The 16,937-nt window shown below is 43.2% G+C and overlaps 1 protein-coding gene across 2 annotated transcripts in view; it reads left to right on the top strand.

Moving 5' to 3' along the window:
• The window catches only part of rps6ka3b (ribosomal protein S6 kinase, polypeptide 3b), a 43,018-nt gene that overhangs the window by 17,363 nt on the left and 8,718 nt on the right, over positions 1-16,937 (top strand). For both annotated transcript variants that reach the window (XM_070852734.1, XM_070852733.1), the window contains exons 3-8: positions 13,104-13,220; positions 13,672-13,753; positions 15,018-15,098; positions 15,266-15,345; positions 15,908-16,014; positions 16,807-16,844. In XM_070852734.1, coding sequence (XP_070708835.1) covers positions 13,104-13,220; positions 13,672-13,753; positions 15,018-15,098; positions 15,266-15,345; positions 15,908-16,014; positions 16,807-16,844 — 505 coding nt within the window. The remainder of the gene's footprint in view (positions 1-13,103; positions 13,221-13,671; positions 13,754-15,017; positions 15,099-15,265; positions 15,346-15,907; positions 16,015-16,806; positions 16,845-16,937) is intronic.

The raw sequence follows: 16,937 nt of genomic DNA, 5'->3' as shown, positions 1-16,937 counted from the left end.
CGTCTCCTCTCCTCTCCTTGTGTCCTCCTCTCCTCTCCCCTCTCTCCTCTCCTTGTGTCCTCCTCTCCTCTCCCCTCTCCTCTCTCCTCTCCTCCTCTCCTCCTCTCCTCTCCTCTCCTTGCCTCCTCTCCTCTCCTCAATGTGTTGAATATCCAGACGATGCATTAACTGACCAGTGGGAAATCACAGCGCTGCTTCTTTAAACTCAAACATTCTCTATGTGATGCTTCACAGGAAGAAGTTTCTGATTTAAAGTTTGTGTGTGTGTGTGTGTGTGTGTGTGTGTGTGTGTGTGTGTGTGTGTGTGTGTGTGTGTGTGTGTGTGTGTGTGTGTGTGTGTGTGTGTGTGTGTGTGTGTGTGTGTGTGTGTGTGTGTGTGTGTGTGTGTGTGTGTGTGTGTGTGTGGCTGGCAGGGGCCCTCCGAGGACAGATGTGCGCCTTCCTGTGCAGATGTTGTTGCTAGGGAAACAATGACAGGACATGCTTTAATCGCAGCGATGAACAGCTGGAGGGCCTTCCTCTGTGTGTGTGTGTGTGTGTGTGTGTGTGTGTGTGTTCCCTCGGCGCTGTGCGCTGTGACAAGTTCGCCAGTTAATCAGTTTGAGCGGCGTAGTGACAGGAGAGGAGCGCGATGAAGACACTTTTATTTCACTCCAGGAGCAGACAATTTCAGGTACAATTTACTCACACAGACACAGATACTGTTATTACAGAGTGGCGTTTGCCGGCTGTCGGCGTTTATGTTATTGGCCGTGATTCACAGCCGTACTCTCAGTCAGTTAATATTGTTTTTGGTGTGTGTGTGTGTGTGGAGCAGATGTGTAACTTCACTTTGACAATAGACTGAAATATTATTGTTTTCGCCGGATTTTTTTGCCGTTTTGACTCCCTCTTCTCACCTAAACATGCCATATTTTGTCATGTATTTTTAGCATCATGTAGCCTGCGTGACACAAAGAGGCCACTGAATTGTTCAGCTGCGGTGGTGAACCACGCAGATCCTGTCGTGACACGTTCACGCTGGAGCTACTCGACTGAAAATGAACCAGCAGCTATTTTCATAATCGATTCTCTGACATTTTTTGAAGCTGAAACAGCCCAAAATTCAGCTTTTGTTGCCTCTCAAATGTGAATATTTGCTGCTTTTATCATAGTAAACCACACGTGTTTAAATGTTGGTCTGGATAAACAAGCACTTTGAATATCTGCATCTATCAGCAGGCTGTTTGTCGGCTAAAGGAGACATTTAATTACTTATTTAAATAAACTATAAAACAGACTCTCTCACTATCGCCTCATTCAGATTCATAAACATTAAGGACAAATATAGTTTTTTGGCATCAATAAATGTATTTGGACTTAAACTCAACCCCGAGGAATCCATCTATATTTTCATATTTTATGTTTATTATATGTTTATGCAGCTATATATGGGACTGTCGGTCTGAATTTCCCATCATGCTTTGGGTGATGTAAACACAAAGTATCTTGTTGCCATGGAGTCAGCGACACCTGTGTGGGCGCGACACCTCAGACTTGTTTTATTTGGTCGTGCTGCGTGAGCGTAGCACTTCCTGTTTTTTGCGCTGTAACCATGAACACGACGGTCACCTGGATTACTTTGACGCTGAGGACGATGCTGGTTTTGAAGTGAGCTGATGAAGAGGAGGAGCGTCCGTCCTGCACCGGGCTTCTGCAGCAAAACTGATTTAAAATCTGGGTTAATGAGAGCGAGTGATCGTTCATCGTGTGTGTTTGTGTGTGTGATGTAATTAAGAGGCTCCCTCCTCGTCCCGATCAGAGAGGCTCAACTGGCAGCAGATGAAGCACTTTGATTTCCTCTAATGAGGTGAGAGAGAGTGAGTGAGGGGGGGAGAGAGGGAGGGAGAGACAAGAGAAGTGGGTGGACAGACAAACCCAGAGACAGTGGCTGTACTGTCCAGCTGATCATGTGTGTGTTATGGACAGGTTACCATGGTAACGCAGTTGGCGTGGTGACAAACTCCGTCTCCGAGCTGTCCCCCCTCTTAATATGTCTCCTCCTTTTTAAAACTAAACTAAACTTTCAAGGCAGCAGTAGACCAGCAACTCATGTGTCCTGTGAGGTAAAATTACTGTTTTTATGAATGGAGTCTGGTGTGTTTGCAGAGAGCGACATAGCGGCTGTGGTTAAACCAAAATAAATCTTCCAGGTCTATCGATGTTGAGGAGAAGAAGTTGCATAAAATGGGAAGTGCCTCAGTTTGTACTCAAAGACTCTGCTATTTTGAAATGAGAAAACTTTTTGAACTTTTTGTTCAGGAGGTTGCCTCAGCCTGCAGCACCAGACTCCATTGATAAAAATGCTGATTTTACCTCAGCAGAACACAGGAGTGATTGGTTCACTGTTGCCTCTATCAGTTTGCTCATTTGTGTTAAACAAATGTTGTGTTGGATCTGAACTGACCCTTTAACACACCAAAGCCACGCAAAACCACAAACAAACTAACTGAGTGAGACCGCAGTAGAGCAGCAACTGCCAAGTAAAATCCCTGTTTTAGTGAATGTAGTCTGGTGTGTGTGCAGAGAGCGATATAACGGCTGTTTGTGGTTAAACCAAAAGGATCTTCCAGGTCTCTCTCTGTAGGGATCCTTTCCATGATGCTGTCACACACTTAGAATAACACTCTGAGCCTGTCAGTGGATCAAACAAGCACTTTTAGTGGACCTACTGTGATCACTTGCAGCCATCTAAGGCGATCTACTGGACCAATTCCAACCAAAAAATATGGACCAGATTTAAAAATATATATATTATCCTTCAGTTATCCTACAGGCACTTTGGGAGTTGTACTTGATGTCTCTTTATGTCCACTTGCTGGGATGTTTTACTCAAAAAACATTTTTCTAGCACACTTCATGACCCTCCGTGCTTTGAAGCGCTCTTAACTTTTCCTATTAGCATAGAAACTTTGATTTCTGCGCCGCAAATCATCTCATGCTCTATTTTATCCCAATTTTCTGAATCTCTGCAGTCTTTTTATTTTGCTCTGTGCGCTCGTCGGTGGATCAGTTAACAGCAGAATGAAGGAGAGGACACACACACCTTCATTTTCTGTGTGTGTGTGTGTGTGTGTGTGTGTGTGCAGAGCTGTGATTGAGGATCTTGTCTTGCCAGCTGCTGAATAAATGATGATGTCCTCCCTCTGCTCCTCCTCATCTATACTTAATGCTCCCTTTCTCTCTCTCTCTGTACTATAAAGTCCGGCTCCTGCTATAAATCACATCCGCCTCTCTCTTCCATCACTTATCCTCCTACATCTCCATCTTTATTTTCTGTCTCCCTGTTGCTTCTCAGTTTAAATCATTCTGTCTCTCTTCGATCTTTCTCATTGCGTCCAGATTTGTGTTCTTTCAACTTCAGAATAAATGTTTCTGTGTTTTACTAGGTTGGGGTGATATAATCGTTATATGTTGTATTTAGACAGGACAATCAGCAGCACATTTTTGTAAAGTGGATCCATCACAAAACAACACAAACAAACTAAGATAGCAGCTGCTAACTACGATGGCTCGCTCTCTTCAGTCACCAGACTCCATTGACAAAAACAGTAATTTAACCTTGCAGAACACAGGAGTCACTCATCTACCGCTGCCTCGATCGTTTCGTTTGCTTTTGTTATTGTGTGACTTTGGTGTTTTAAAGGGTTAGTTCAGATATGACACAATATTTGTGTTGTGCACAGCAACACAAACAAAACAAACCAAACGCAGCAGCAGTAGACCAGCAACTCCTGTGTTCTGCAAAGTAAAATTAGTATTTTTGTGAATGGAGTCTGGTGTGTTTGAAGAGAGCAACTAAATGGCTTTTTCTGGTTAAACCAAAAGGGTCTTTCCATCTTGTTGTCTTTGGTTAAATAGAAAGTGTAATAATAGAAGTTTAATTAAAGTACATGAAAGCTTAAAGAGAAGGTTTGGATTATTTGAAGTGTGGTTATGTGAGGTGTGTCACCTACAGTAGATGGCTCTCTTTAAAGCCACCAGACTCCATTGAAAAAAACAGAGATTTTACCTCACAGAGCAGAGGAGTCGCTGGTCTACTGCTGCCTCCATTGGTTATTTTGTTTGTGTTATTGAGTGACTTTGATGTTTAATATTGTCAGTTCAGAGCCTGATGAACATGATGGTACACTGACAGGGGCAACGGTAGACCAGCAACTACCGTGTTCAGTGAGGTAAAATTACAGTTATTGTAAATGGAGTCTGGTGACTTTGAAGAGAGCGGAAAGCGATAGAGCAGATTCAGTTACGAGATAAAAATGGCTGATAACAATAATGTGGAACAGTGATAATTTTCTAAATATAGCAGACATTTCTATCTGAACTATCCCTTTAATGAATGACACCTGGTCACATAGGCCTTATTGTTGAACATCTTGCTCATTTATTCTGTGAACCCGCGGTGATCGGCGCCTGTCGCTGTACTACATTTCCCACAGATCACCTCTCTGTCAGTCAGTGTGTCTTCTTCTGCTGATGCCGACAGACTTTCTGTAGATGGAGCTCTTTTCTTCTGGTTAGTCATGGTGTGTGTATGTATGTATGTGTGTGTGTGTGTGTGTGTGTGTGTGTGTGTGTGTGTGTGTGTGTGTGTGTGTGTGTGTGTGTGTGTGTGTACTATTCAGCTCTTGTATGTAGAAGTGTTCGTCAGTGTCGGATGATTTTTAATACTTCTAAAAAACGTTTTATTGCTGAACAACTCTGATCTCTGACAGGTGACTGTGAGCTGTGTGTGCGTGTGTGTGCGCGTGTGTGTGTGTGTGTGTGTGTGTCTGTGTGTGTGCATGTGTGGTATTTTAGCCTTGGGCAAGGCCAGCGGAAATGCACTTTATGCCTTTAACCTGACAAATCCCAAGCATGCTTCTGCGTGCTTGCATGCGCATACGTGTGTGTGTGTGTCTTTATGTGTGTGTGTCTTTGTGTGTGTGTGTGTCTGTGAATGCGTGACCATCCGGCCTGTTAATTTGATTGCGTAACAGGCTTAGGGGGCGCAGATTGTCTGGAATGGCATCCCGCTCGCTCAATCCATGATAGCTGCTGCCATGGAGAAGCTTAACACACACACACACACACACATACACACACTTGTGCACACACACACACACATTTACATTACATTGACATTTGAGGCATTTAGCTGATGCTCTTATCCACAGCAACTCACACTAGGAGCAACAGCAGAAAATCACCATGATTTTTTTTAACCAGCAGTGTCAGTGTCACACACATACACACACACACACACACACACACAATAGGGAGAAGAACACATAAGAGCAGTCTGGCTGGTATTATTACTAAAGTCCCGCTTGCATCTATTTTTATTAGCAGAGTTAATAAGGGATATGCAAGTGACGCTTGAAATGTGGCGTCACCTTCCTCTCATTTCCTCTCCCACACACACACACACACACACACACACACACACACACACACACACACTCACACACACACTCTGACACCTGCCATCCATCACTGCAATAAACTCAGCCACCGCCAAAGTACTCCTTCCTTTTCGAGCCAAACTCGTGTCGCACGGTTACAAAAAGCGACTCCTCCTCAGGTGGAAGTTCTTTAAAAGGATCGACCTCATTAATCGTTAACGTGCTTCGTCTCTGCGGTGATCAATAAAGGAGAGTGTGGTTCCTCGTGCTGTAACTTCACTACACTGAGTAATAGTCAGCTGTGTGCTAAAAGGAGCCAACAGCTGCAAAGATAAAAGGAAACTAACTCATTCTGCAGAAAAATACTGTGAAGTAAAATAAGTAAATGCTGCGTTATAAATGTTATTTCAGTGAGTACAATCAGGAAAATGTAACTAAAACAGTAAAATAACTCTGTATCTTTGTAATTAAATGAAAATGTTTTAACACTGCGGCTGTAATTTTGGTAAAATATATTTTTAAAGTATATTTTCTTTGAGTGAAGTTTATAAAAATGGAAAATAAGCGCACGTTATTGCCCCAAACAGGAGTGTGAGGGCCGATAATGACTGAATATTTGTGGTGAGCAGCGGTGGAGGAAGTACGCAGATCTTTTACTACAGTAAAAGTACTAATACTGCACTGTAGTACTATTATATATTCTATCATTAGATTATTATTCCTCATTATTGATGTAAAAACATACAATGACTGTAAAATATGATCCTGCAGTATATTAAACAGTGAAAACGAGCTTTTGTATATTAATAATATGACATATAATATATAATAATATAATTGTGAACGGGACCATTTTACTTAACAAGTACTAAAATACTTAATATGTTACTGTTAAAGCTCATTTTGAATTATTTAGCATCAAACTGCAGCTGATGATTAAAAAATGGTGAAAATGATGAGAAATGGCGACATTCAAATTATTTAAAATAAAAAAATAAAGGAAAAGCAGCAAATCTTTGTAGAAGCTGCAACCAGGAAATGACTCATAGTTACCAATTCATTTCTGTTAAATGATTAATTGATTAATGGATTAAACTAAAAACATCATATTCTATCATTTTTCATATGTTTTTAATCCTAAAAAAATGTAGTAAAAGGAGTAAAAAGTACAGTATTTCGCTGCCCAGTGAAAGCAGCACCAGAGGAAAACACTCAAATACAAGTACTTCAAATTTGTACTGGAGTTCAATGGAAACCTTTCGGTGCTCGTCGTGGGAAGTCTGTCTGTTCGGCCCCGTCCACCTTGTTTTTGCCCTCAGTGGAGTGAGCAGGAAGGCGACAACAGGTGGAGGTAATCCAAGAAATGTCACGCTTCCTGTCGACGGGCCGCGCCGGGGCATTGTGTACATTGTGTTTGAGACGGGTGGAGCGTTTCTGTCTGCGTCCACACTGCGTCTGTGCTTGGGTGGGTTTCAGCGTGTTGGCTGTGGGTTTCGGGGATGTTTGATTTGCACGTGTGTGTGTGTGTGTGTGTGTTTGTACAAATGTGTGTGTCTGTGTATGTTTGGTCTTTGCAGGGCTGAAAATCATCTAAAATTAACATTTTATCAGTTATTAAAGTCACATTTAGGGTTTTACAGAATTAGCTGTGGACGATTTCATTAAAATCAATATCACAATATAACAATATGCTTTTGCTGTTGTTTATTTTACTTGAAATCTTTAATTCCATCTTCAAGATTTTGCAAAACAATACTGAGAGTTTAGAAATAATGATACAGAACCAGATTGAGCGCTGTATCGCTCGCTTCAAAGCAACCAGAGTCCATTCACAAAAGCAGTCATTTTACATCACTGCACAGAGCACAGGCCCTTGTGTGACTTTGGTGATTTTAAAGTGTTAGGTGCTGTCTGAACTAACACTTTAAAACATTGAAGTCACACAGTAACACAAACAAACTAGTTTAACTACGGATTAACATAATCAATTCAGCCAGCAGTTGTCCAGCAACTCCTGTGTCCTGAGGTAAAATTACTGTTTTGGTGAATGGAGTCTGGTGTGTTTGCAGAGAGCGATATAATGGCAGTTTGTGGTTAAACCAAATGGATCTTCCAGGTCTCTCTTTGTAGGGATCCTTTCCATAATGCTGTCAGACACTAAAACAAAAATTTGCTGGTTGAAAGTGACGGGAAAAACCAGAGTGTGTGTGTGTGTGTGTGTGTGTGTGTGTGTGTGTGTGTGAAAATAGAAGTGGGAGTTCTTTTCCTCGTGGTGTTTAGTCATTGGTCGGCGAGTTATGTGACTGTGGGGATCTCCAGGACACCTGATGGAAACAGTGGGTGGAAGGTTACAGCTGCATGTTAGCAGAGAGAACAGGGGGGGAGATCCCGCCTCCCATCCCGATTTGGATCAGTCCCCCCCCCCTCTCCCCTCTTCCCCTTCCCTCCCCTTCCTCTGGGTATCCCCTCACACCGACTCACACACTTGTTTGCCCGTCCCGGTCCAAGTCACTCGCTGCCACAGTGTCTCTCCAGACATCAACTCCACTTCTCGGTTCCCTTAGTGATGACACCCTGTGCGGCGGAGGCCAAGCCGGCGTACGTGTGCGCCGTGACCGGCCTCGTCAGGGCGCTGAGGAGCCGGCTGAAGGTGCTCCGACGCCTTCTGGTGCTCGCCGGGACGGACGGCGGCCGCCACCAGCGACCGGCCCAGACGTCCTCTGACGGCCGGCGCTGGGAGTGGGAGCAGCCGGGGTTAAACAGGAAAAATGAGGGGGCAGTTTTTGGCTGCTGTGGACCAGCAACCCCCGGCGAGGCTGTGAGTAGTCCTGAGTGTGTCCAGGTCACCTCCAGGGATTGTTTCCATGTTTGTGCATCTTATCGGCGTCACACACTGACCGATCAGCTTTAATGAAATATAAACAACATGTATTTATCCACCAGCAGTCACAGGGGGACATAATTCAGAGATAGTAAATAATTTATGGTCCGTTTTGATTTGTCTGACCTGCGAAACAACAGTTTGGATAAACGTCAGTGGAGATTCAGCTGCTGTGAGTGTTTGAATGAGCAGTTCTGGCATCACATCAGTTTAAAAACAAAAAGAAAAAGAGAAAGGGTCTCGAGCTTCACGCTACTGAGCTGTTTGAGTGGGATTAGGTGTTTATGTCTGTGAGATCAGCTGATGCTGGTGGTGCTATTTCAGAAACCAGACGGCAAACAGACAGAAAGTTGCCCCTTTTTTCTTTACAGTTAATTCTGAAAAACAACATTTGTCATTCGTGAAATCTGGAAGCTGCAAAGGAATCATAGAAAAGTGACAACACATTATTGTATGTGTGATAGATGAGTGACTGTGTGTGTGTGTGTGTCAGTAAGGGGGGGGTTCACGTTACCTCTGACGTGTCCTAAATTATCCACCGTCAAACAGACTCGACTGTACTGGACTGGACAAGCTGCCAATGCTGCAAAAAATACATCCATCCATTGATCAATATATTGATATTTGTAGTTATATATAGTTCATAAAATGTAGTTTATTAATCCAAAACAATAGAATAATAATGTAAACATATAACTGTGCAAAGATGGCTTGATTTAGAATAGATTTTGTAATAAAATCATATATTTTAGGACATTTTAAATGTGCTGAATGGTCCCGAACCATCTTATGCTGTCAATTCCATTTAGTTGACGATGTGTTACCTTTTTTTTGTCTCACCTTTGGGGGGGCAACATGAGTGACTCAAATGAAACTGCAGAGTTGTATATGAGTTCATTTTTAAATCGGTAAAACTATTTTTAAGGCTTTGTTTTGTGTCAAATTGTTGATGAAGCTGTGTAACGAGCAGAATAACGCACAGCGGGCGGCGGCCATTGTTACAAAACGAACCCCTTCAGGATGATTAAGACCTGCTTCACCCTGCGTCGCCCCGTCGGGGTTCGTTTTGCAGTAATGAGCGTCTCGTTGCACCTTGTAACATGGACAGGTAACACTGACGCCATGACCAAAGGTAAACCAATGATTTTAGTTATAGTTATAGTTATAGCTGTACCAGTTTAGCAGGCAGGAAATGTGAAACTGTGGGATTATCAACATTAAATCACTGAGAAAAACTCTAAGTGATCAACAGCTCATTACTGAAAACATCAACAACACGCCACAACTTGAGAACTTGGAGCTTTCAGAAAGTTTCCAAGGGTGCGTTTGAATGGACTCCTGAGGCGAACACGACCCCGTTTGATGACAGCAGTAGAGCTGGAATGAATAGATCCCTCATCGATTGGCCCCATCGTAATCAATCCCCCGATGTTCTTTGACTCAGTATCAGCACTGGTAACCACCTCCTTTTAAAGTTGGCTGTAAAAAGTCCTGTCCTTCCTTGGCAGCTGTAGTCTGTCGGCTCAGCTTTACCTCCCCCTAAATATGACTGTGAATGCACCGCCCCAGTTTCAGTCCTTCATCATAAGAAAATCTCCCTGCAGCCACACACACACACACACACACACACACACACACACACACACACACACACACACACACACTCCGACTCGTGCTGATGTCTGACCAGAGGTTAAAAAAACGTGTGCAGGGTTTTGTTAATGTGATATGATGGCTGTAATGTGTCCGCTGGGGAGGTCTGCTGCCGTGTGCAGACTGGTGTAACGGCATCACGCTGATTCACTGCGCTCATGAGGCCTTTTAATTAGATCTGATGGTGGACAGATGAGGCCAAGTGTTGCAGGGCTGCAGGGCCGCGTCCTCTCCAGCTGCGTGGCTGCTCGTGAGGCCTCGTTTCAACGCTCCCACTACACTCGGGTGTTTTTCACACTGCGGTGCTGACCTGAATAGTTCCTCCACCAGCGCTAGCTCAGTGTTTAGTCTGCGTGGACGTTTGTTTCCTCCAGTGTAAGAGATAGAAATGTGCTTTAATAGTCAGCGGAAGTGTGTGTGTGTGTGTGTGTGTGTGTGTGTGTCAGTATCAGCTGTGCACAACTGAGATGGAAATAAATGACAACAGGGACGATACTCGGTTAAAGAGGCAGGTAAAGTGTGTGTGTGTGGGCGCATGCAGGTGTGTGTATGCTGTATTGTCTCTGTGCGCGTGTGTGTGTGTGTGTGTGTGTGTTCAGTGCACAGGTGCAGGGTTTGCAGTTTTAATCCTGTGATTAAGAGGTGCTACATGAGCATCCTGTCGCTTCGGCTCTGATCCTCCATCTGTGGTCTGACTCACACACTCACGCTAACACACACACATGCTAACACACACGCTAACACACACACACACACATTTGAAATGTCAACATTCCTCAGCTTTTCGAACATTTCACAATCTATTTTTTCGCAGACCGTCAGCAGCGTCCGAACTCGTTTATCAGCTGTTTGCGTCCAGCGGCTTTGTCGGCGTTCAGCTCGTTCGGCGGAGGGAACCTCATTTCCACGCGGCGGTGTGATGTTCCATACGTGGCGCTGATGACATGCAGCGTGAATTGCACGCGTGTGCTGCATATGTCAAATGATTTTCAACACCTCACTCACACAAAGAAGCTTTTACACAACAGTCTTTTGTCATTTAACATGTTGGAATCTCTCCTCAAACAGAAATGTTGTTGATTTTAAAGCAGGAACCATCTAATAAAGACATTTTATGTGCGCTTTCAAAGCTTGACAGTTTTAAATTCTCACTTTGTGAGGTTCGATAACTGTGTTAAAGCACATTTATATTCTGCCACCACTATATTTCAGACTTTTTAATCCTAATCTGACAGCTGCAGTTACCAGTTAAATCTCAACATGATGCATTTAATGTATTAAACTACCAATCAGTGAATCAACAGTGAAATGTTTAACAGTTTAATATGTTTAAGAGGGAGGACTCATCATCCCACAACAATAATCCATCATATAACATGTTAATATGTTATATTTGAGTGTGCTGCATAATAAGTTTTGACTTTTCCTCGTACTGTAGTATTTCACGGTGAGGTATTGATACTTTAACTGAAGTAAAGTACCTGAATACTTCCATATAACGTACCGAACGTCCTCCTACTACAGTCTATGACCTTTTCCCCCGAGGAACAGAGGGAGATAATAAGAAAGAGAGAGGTGCACACCAGAGAGGAGAGGTGAGAACGGTTCACATAAAGATAGAAAAAGCGAGAAAGCAGGAGGGAGGGAGGGAAGGAGGGAGGATTTCTCAGAGGAAGAGGGAGGTAGACTCAGAGGGAGAGAGAGGGAGAGAGATGAAGAAGTGTCAGGGACGAGCAGAAGCCGGCGTGCAGCCATCCTGTAGCCTCGCAGTCGACGCTCAGGAGCATGTTAGCGCCACAGACTCTCAGCCGCAGTCGGGACTACAGGACCCACAATGCACTGGGACACCTGGCAGAGAACAGGTCCCCCACCTGGGATCTGCAGGTACGCAGGAGGGGGGAGGGAGTGAAGCAGCAGTGGGAGCGGGCGAAAGCCGTAGAAGGAGGGATGGATTGCCAAGCACAGTGCCCAGAGAGGATGCTGGGAAATGTAGTGCTTGTGTGTGTTTACCTGTTTACTTCTTTACTTACTCTCCTGAGGACACACAGAGGAGCGAGCTAGGAGCCTTCAGACGGAGTTTGAAGGAGGGACGGTGTCTGAACACACACACAGTCACTCAGTATGGCATCATTAGTCACTCGGCTGCAGCGGGAGGCAGGTATCGGGGATGGCGCCATGACAACTGGGCATCTGTGTGTGTGTGTGTGTGTGTGTGTGTGTGTGTGTGTGTGTTTCGGGAACCCTGCTCAACCTGTTTGGTGACTCACCAACATGTGAAGAAGGAAAACATGCTACCGCTGTTTGGATGTTTTCGTGGGTTACCTCTAGACTTACCTGCTTTAGATACTACATTTCCCAGAATGCCTTTAAAAAAAAAAAACGAACTCCCATAGAATATGCCTGAACTTGCTCCTCTCAGGTGTTATTGTTTTGCAGTGTCGGAGAGAGAAACTGTTGCTTAACAAACAAATCAGACTTGTGTTTGTGTACTCAGGCATCACCTTGTCTTATGGCTGCATTGCATTCTGGTCTTTTGAGGCTAAAACAGGTCCAGAAATTGATCTGTCTCTAAATCTAGTCGTCTCCTATCGCTGGATTAAAAGCACAAACTATCTGTGATGTTTACAAAACCCCTCATAGATCACATGATGCTCAGTATGTGGCCAAAAGTATTTGGACGCCTATGAGAACATACTTCTGTGTACTTTTTAGCTGTTTTTCCTCATTTCAGCCAGACGTCTTCATCTACCAGTGAAGGGAAACCCTACAGATCGAGATATTTCAGACCAGTGGTTTATATTTTCACTGAAGTATATAAAAGTCTAATATTTCTTTTAAAGCTGTTCGACTTTTACCGAGAAAATAAAACATATCATCACCCAAAACACTGATGCTGATTATTTTCATTCTGGATTCATCTGCTGATGATTTTCTCCATCGATCCATTGATTATTTGGGTTGTAAAAAGGGTGATCACGATGCTTTTTGTGTCCAAACGTCAACTTTATTAAAAACTAATGGAAAATTAATGGAAAACGCAGCAAATCTTCACATTTTAGAATCTTGGAACCATGAAATGATTTTATATTTTTGCACCAAATATTCCTTAAAACGAGATATTTACTGTGTGTGTGTGTGTTTTACAGGATGACGTGCCAATCAAGGAGATCAGCATCACTCACCACGTGAAGGAGGGATCGGAGAAGGCCGACCCCCGACAGTTCGAGCTACGAAAAGTCCTGGGACAAGGCTCCTTCGGCAAGGTGTGTGTGTGTGTGTGTGTGTGTGTGTTCATCTGCCGGTCGGTGCTTGTGTGCATAAGTGTGGGTTTCATTTCCACTCAAATCGCCATAATGTTTTCCCTTGTGCCGGTGTTTTGAGAGCCTGTTGCCATGGAGACGGCGGGCTGAGGGCCTTTTCACGCTCCCGCTCGGTTATCGCCGTCTTTATGAATGAACAAGTAGCCACTCGCCTGGGCTGTGTGTGTGTGTTTCTGTTTATGTTCATTTACATAAGTATGACCTAGAAAAAGACACAAACACACACACACACACACACACACACGCTCTGATACCACTGCTCCCATCAATCACACAGCACATTACACCCTTCACACACACATATTACATGAATAAATAAATAAATGAATACAGCAGCCATTGGTTTTAAATGAGTCTGTTCATGGTGTGTGTGTGTGTGTGTGTGTGTGTTTAGGTGTTTCTTGTGAGGAAGATCACAGGGCCAGACGCCGGTCAGCTGTACGCCATGAAAGTCCTGAAGAAAGCGACACTGAAAGGTACAAAAAGCGTCCAAAAGTTTATTCTCACCCGGTCACACACACACACCATCCTGCCGCCCTAAATACTCACCAGAGCACCAAATGTGGATTAATCCACCACTGAAAATAGTCCCCAACAACTGCACTATTTCCTCCTGTCGCCAGCTTTGTACTTGAAGGTGTGTTTGATGGCACAGATGCAAATATTAAAGCCACCAGACTCCATTGACAAAAACAGCAATTTTACCTCACAGATCACAGGAGTTGCCGGTCCATCGCTGCCTCTGTCCCTACAGAGCTAGACCTGTGAGCCACCAGACTCCATTCATAAAAACGGTCATTTTACATGGCAGTTGCTGGTTGACCGCTGTCTCACTCGGTTAGTTTGTTTGAGTTATTTTGTGATTTTCATGTTTTACTGGGTCAGTTCAGATCCAACACAATATTTGTGTAACACAGAATAATACAAACAAACTAACTAATGGAGGCAGCGGCAGCCCAGCAGCATCTGTATATTCTGTAAGGTAAAATTACTGTTTTTGTGAATGGAGTCTGGTGGCTCCTCTGGATCTCAGTTCAGAGCTACTTTTTAATGTGTAATCACTGTTGCATTTTAAACCTTTTGTTGGGTTCCAAGAGAAACACTCTATAGATTAAACATTATATTAGTATATTATATATATAGCCTGTCAGTGTAACAGTAGAGTTATCCTCTAATTTTGAGAGCTGAAATTCATGCGCTTCTACTTCTGGGATTCTTTCCTTGAACAGTAAACACATTTTAGCAGATTAGATTAGCCAGTGTTGGTTTTGCCTGATAACTTGTACTTGCAGCACCTTTTTTAAAATGTAGTTTTAGTTTTTCTTTCTCACAAGTGGATTCGGTGTGTTCGTTAAGTTTTGTTTTTCGTTTGCTCAGTCGTCATCGCCCCAAAATGGAATTTCGCACCTTAACATGAGACCAAGCGGAGATACAAAGAGCTAAAGAGGTGCAGGGAGACACAAAGTCATGCACCATCTGGTGGTGGGGAAAAAATCCAACATGCTCCTTTATTTCATTTGCTGCTTAAAATCTGTTTATTTCTCTCCCTTGTGCTTTCTTTTTTTTTTTTTTTACATTTCTTGTTGCTGTCTCCGTGTGATTCAGCAAATCATCTGCTGCCATCTGTGAGTCTCTGCAGCCAAAATAGAGACCAAATGAAGGGAGGCTGTTTTTTTTTTTTGGCTTTTCTGAGAGTTTGATCTGGTGATTTATGTGTTTTCCACTCTGCCGTGTTTGCAGTGCGTGACCGGGTCAGGACAAAGATGGAGAGAGACATCCTGGTGGAGGTCAACCATCCCTTCATCGTCAAACTGCACTACGGTGAGTCGGCCAATAACAGACCTCCGTGGGTGAGTCACCAGCGCCGCGGCAGCCAATCAGAGCTCACCGCTCCTCTTTCAGCAAGCAGCAGCCGCTCGCAGTGGAACTTCTCAGATCATCCTGCCTCCTCCCTTCACTTCCTTTTCCTTCTCTCCTTCCTTCCTCAGCGTTTCAGACCGAGGGGAAGCTCTACCTCATCCTGGACTTCCTCAGAGGAGGAGACCTCTTCACTCGCCTCTCTAAGGAGGTAACTCCTCTTCGTCAGTGGACTTCATTATATCACCACTGATTCTACATACAGACTTTTTACTCCACTTATTTTATTTTTATTTATGTTGCATGTTGTATTTCATGTCGTTTTCTTATTTACGGTGTAATATTGTGTATTTTCTGTATATACTGAACGTACTGTGGGGCTCCAACAGTCTGAGACCATGTTGAAAATCTGTAATATTTCCACGTGAACCTGGAAATAATCCGAAAGATTGAGGATTTAGGAAGATAGATTTAAAAACACAAGACGTTACGACATGTAAAGTGTATAATATTTAAGATTCTGCTATTTATAGCAATAAAATGGAAACAAATTTGTGGAGTAGATAAAATCCACTTAAGTGTCAACTCAAGGAAACATTTTTATATATCATAACGTCTTGTGTTTCTAAATGTTTCTGACTGTTTTTTAATGTGTTCTCAGACTTTTGGACCCAACGTGTTTGTGTTCTCGTGTCAGCTGGTCGTTTGAACGCAGCCTTAAACACAAGTCGGTTAAACTAAATATTTAATATTTATTTTAATATTTGCCGCAGGTGATGTTCACGGAGGAGGATGTGAAGTTTTACCTGGCGGAGCTCGCTCTGGCGCTCGATCACCTTCACAGCCTGGGCATCATTTACAGGGACCTCAAGCCAGAGAAGTAGGAAAACACACATGATACATTTCTGAGCCCCATACCCTAACCTTAATAATAATAATAATAATAATAATATAAATGTGTTTATTTAGCATCTTTAAGAGAGGACGCAGCCCAAACTGCTTAACAAAACATGGTCAGATCGAAATAAACTGTAATAATAAATTAAAGAAATTAGCAATAATATCATAAATCTAAATCTACACTTGACTTTCAAACAAAGTCTGAACCTTGAAACACTGAGGACAGGTGGAGGCACCACGTGTCGCACATTATGGACTTCGGGAACCTGGAACCGAAGGTCAGAGCGCAAGTTAGCTGCAAAAACCCCCCCCAAAAAACCTTGATCTTCATGATTTCTGAACCTTTGAGGAGACATTTTTTCCTCGCCATCGTCGTCGAGTGCTCGCTCATGTTGGAGTCTGAACACAAAACGTACCTGTGATTTACTGATGTTGTTTAAAAGTCAAGTATTAAAAACGTACTTATTAAAAAGCTTTTACATGCATTCGCCTTGTAAAATGTAATGACTTCAGATGAAGTCTCGCTTTGGAGAAATGATCAGATTCACTGTGAAAACATGATTCATTTTCACAGTGTGTTAACGTCACCGGATTTGATATAATTATTCATAAGATTTTAGGATTTATTGCAGCAGTGTCACCGAGATAATGACGGAGAAGACACCAAAAATGTCCTCACATCCCATAAACGTCCGTCATTTTCTGCGTTATGATCGTCTTGGCCTGCAAACATTTATATCACCAAAAAACCAAACTATTTCTGTCGTTTCAGCATCCTGCTGGACGAGGAGGGACACATCAAGCTGACCGGTGCGTAATATTACACCTCTTCTGAGCATGTGTGTGTTTTTGGTTTCAGCTGCTGAGTGACACTGAAACCAAACCAAACCTGCATGTCGCTGG

This window comes from Pempheris klunzingeri, chromosome 21 (genome assembly GCF_042242105.1).
Source record: "Pempheris klunzingeri isolate RE-2024b chromosome 21, fPemKlu1.hap1, whole genome shotgun sequence".
Lineage (NCBI taxonomy): Eukaryota > Metazoa > Chordata > Actinopteri > Acropomatiformes > Pempheridae > Pempheris > Pempheris klunzingeri.
The sequence above is the reverse complement of the archived record's forward strand: the minus strand, read 5'-3'. Positions and strand labels throughout refer to the sequence as shown.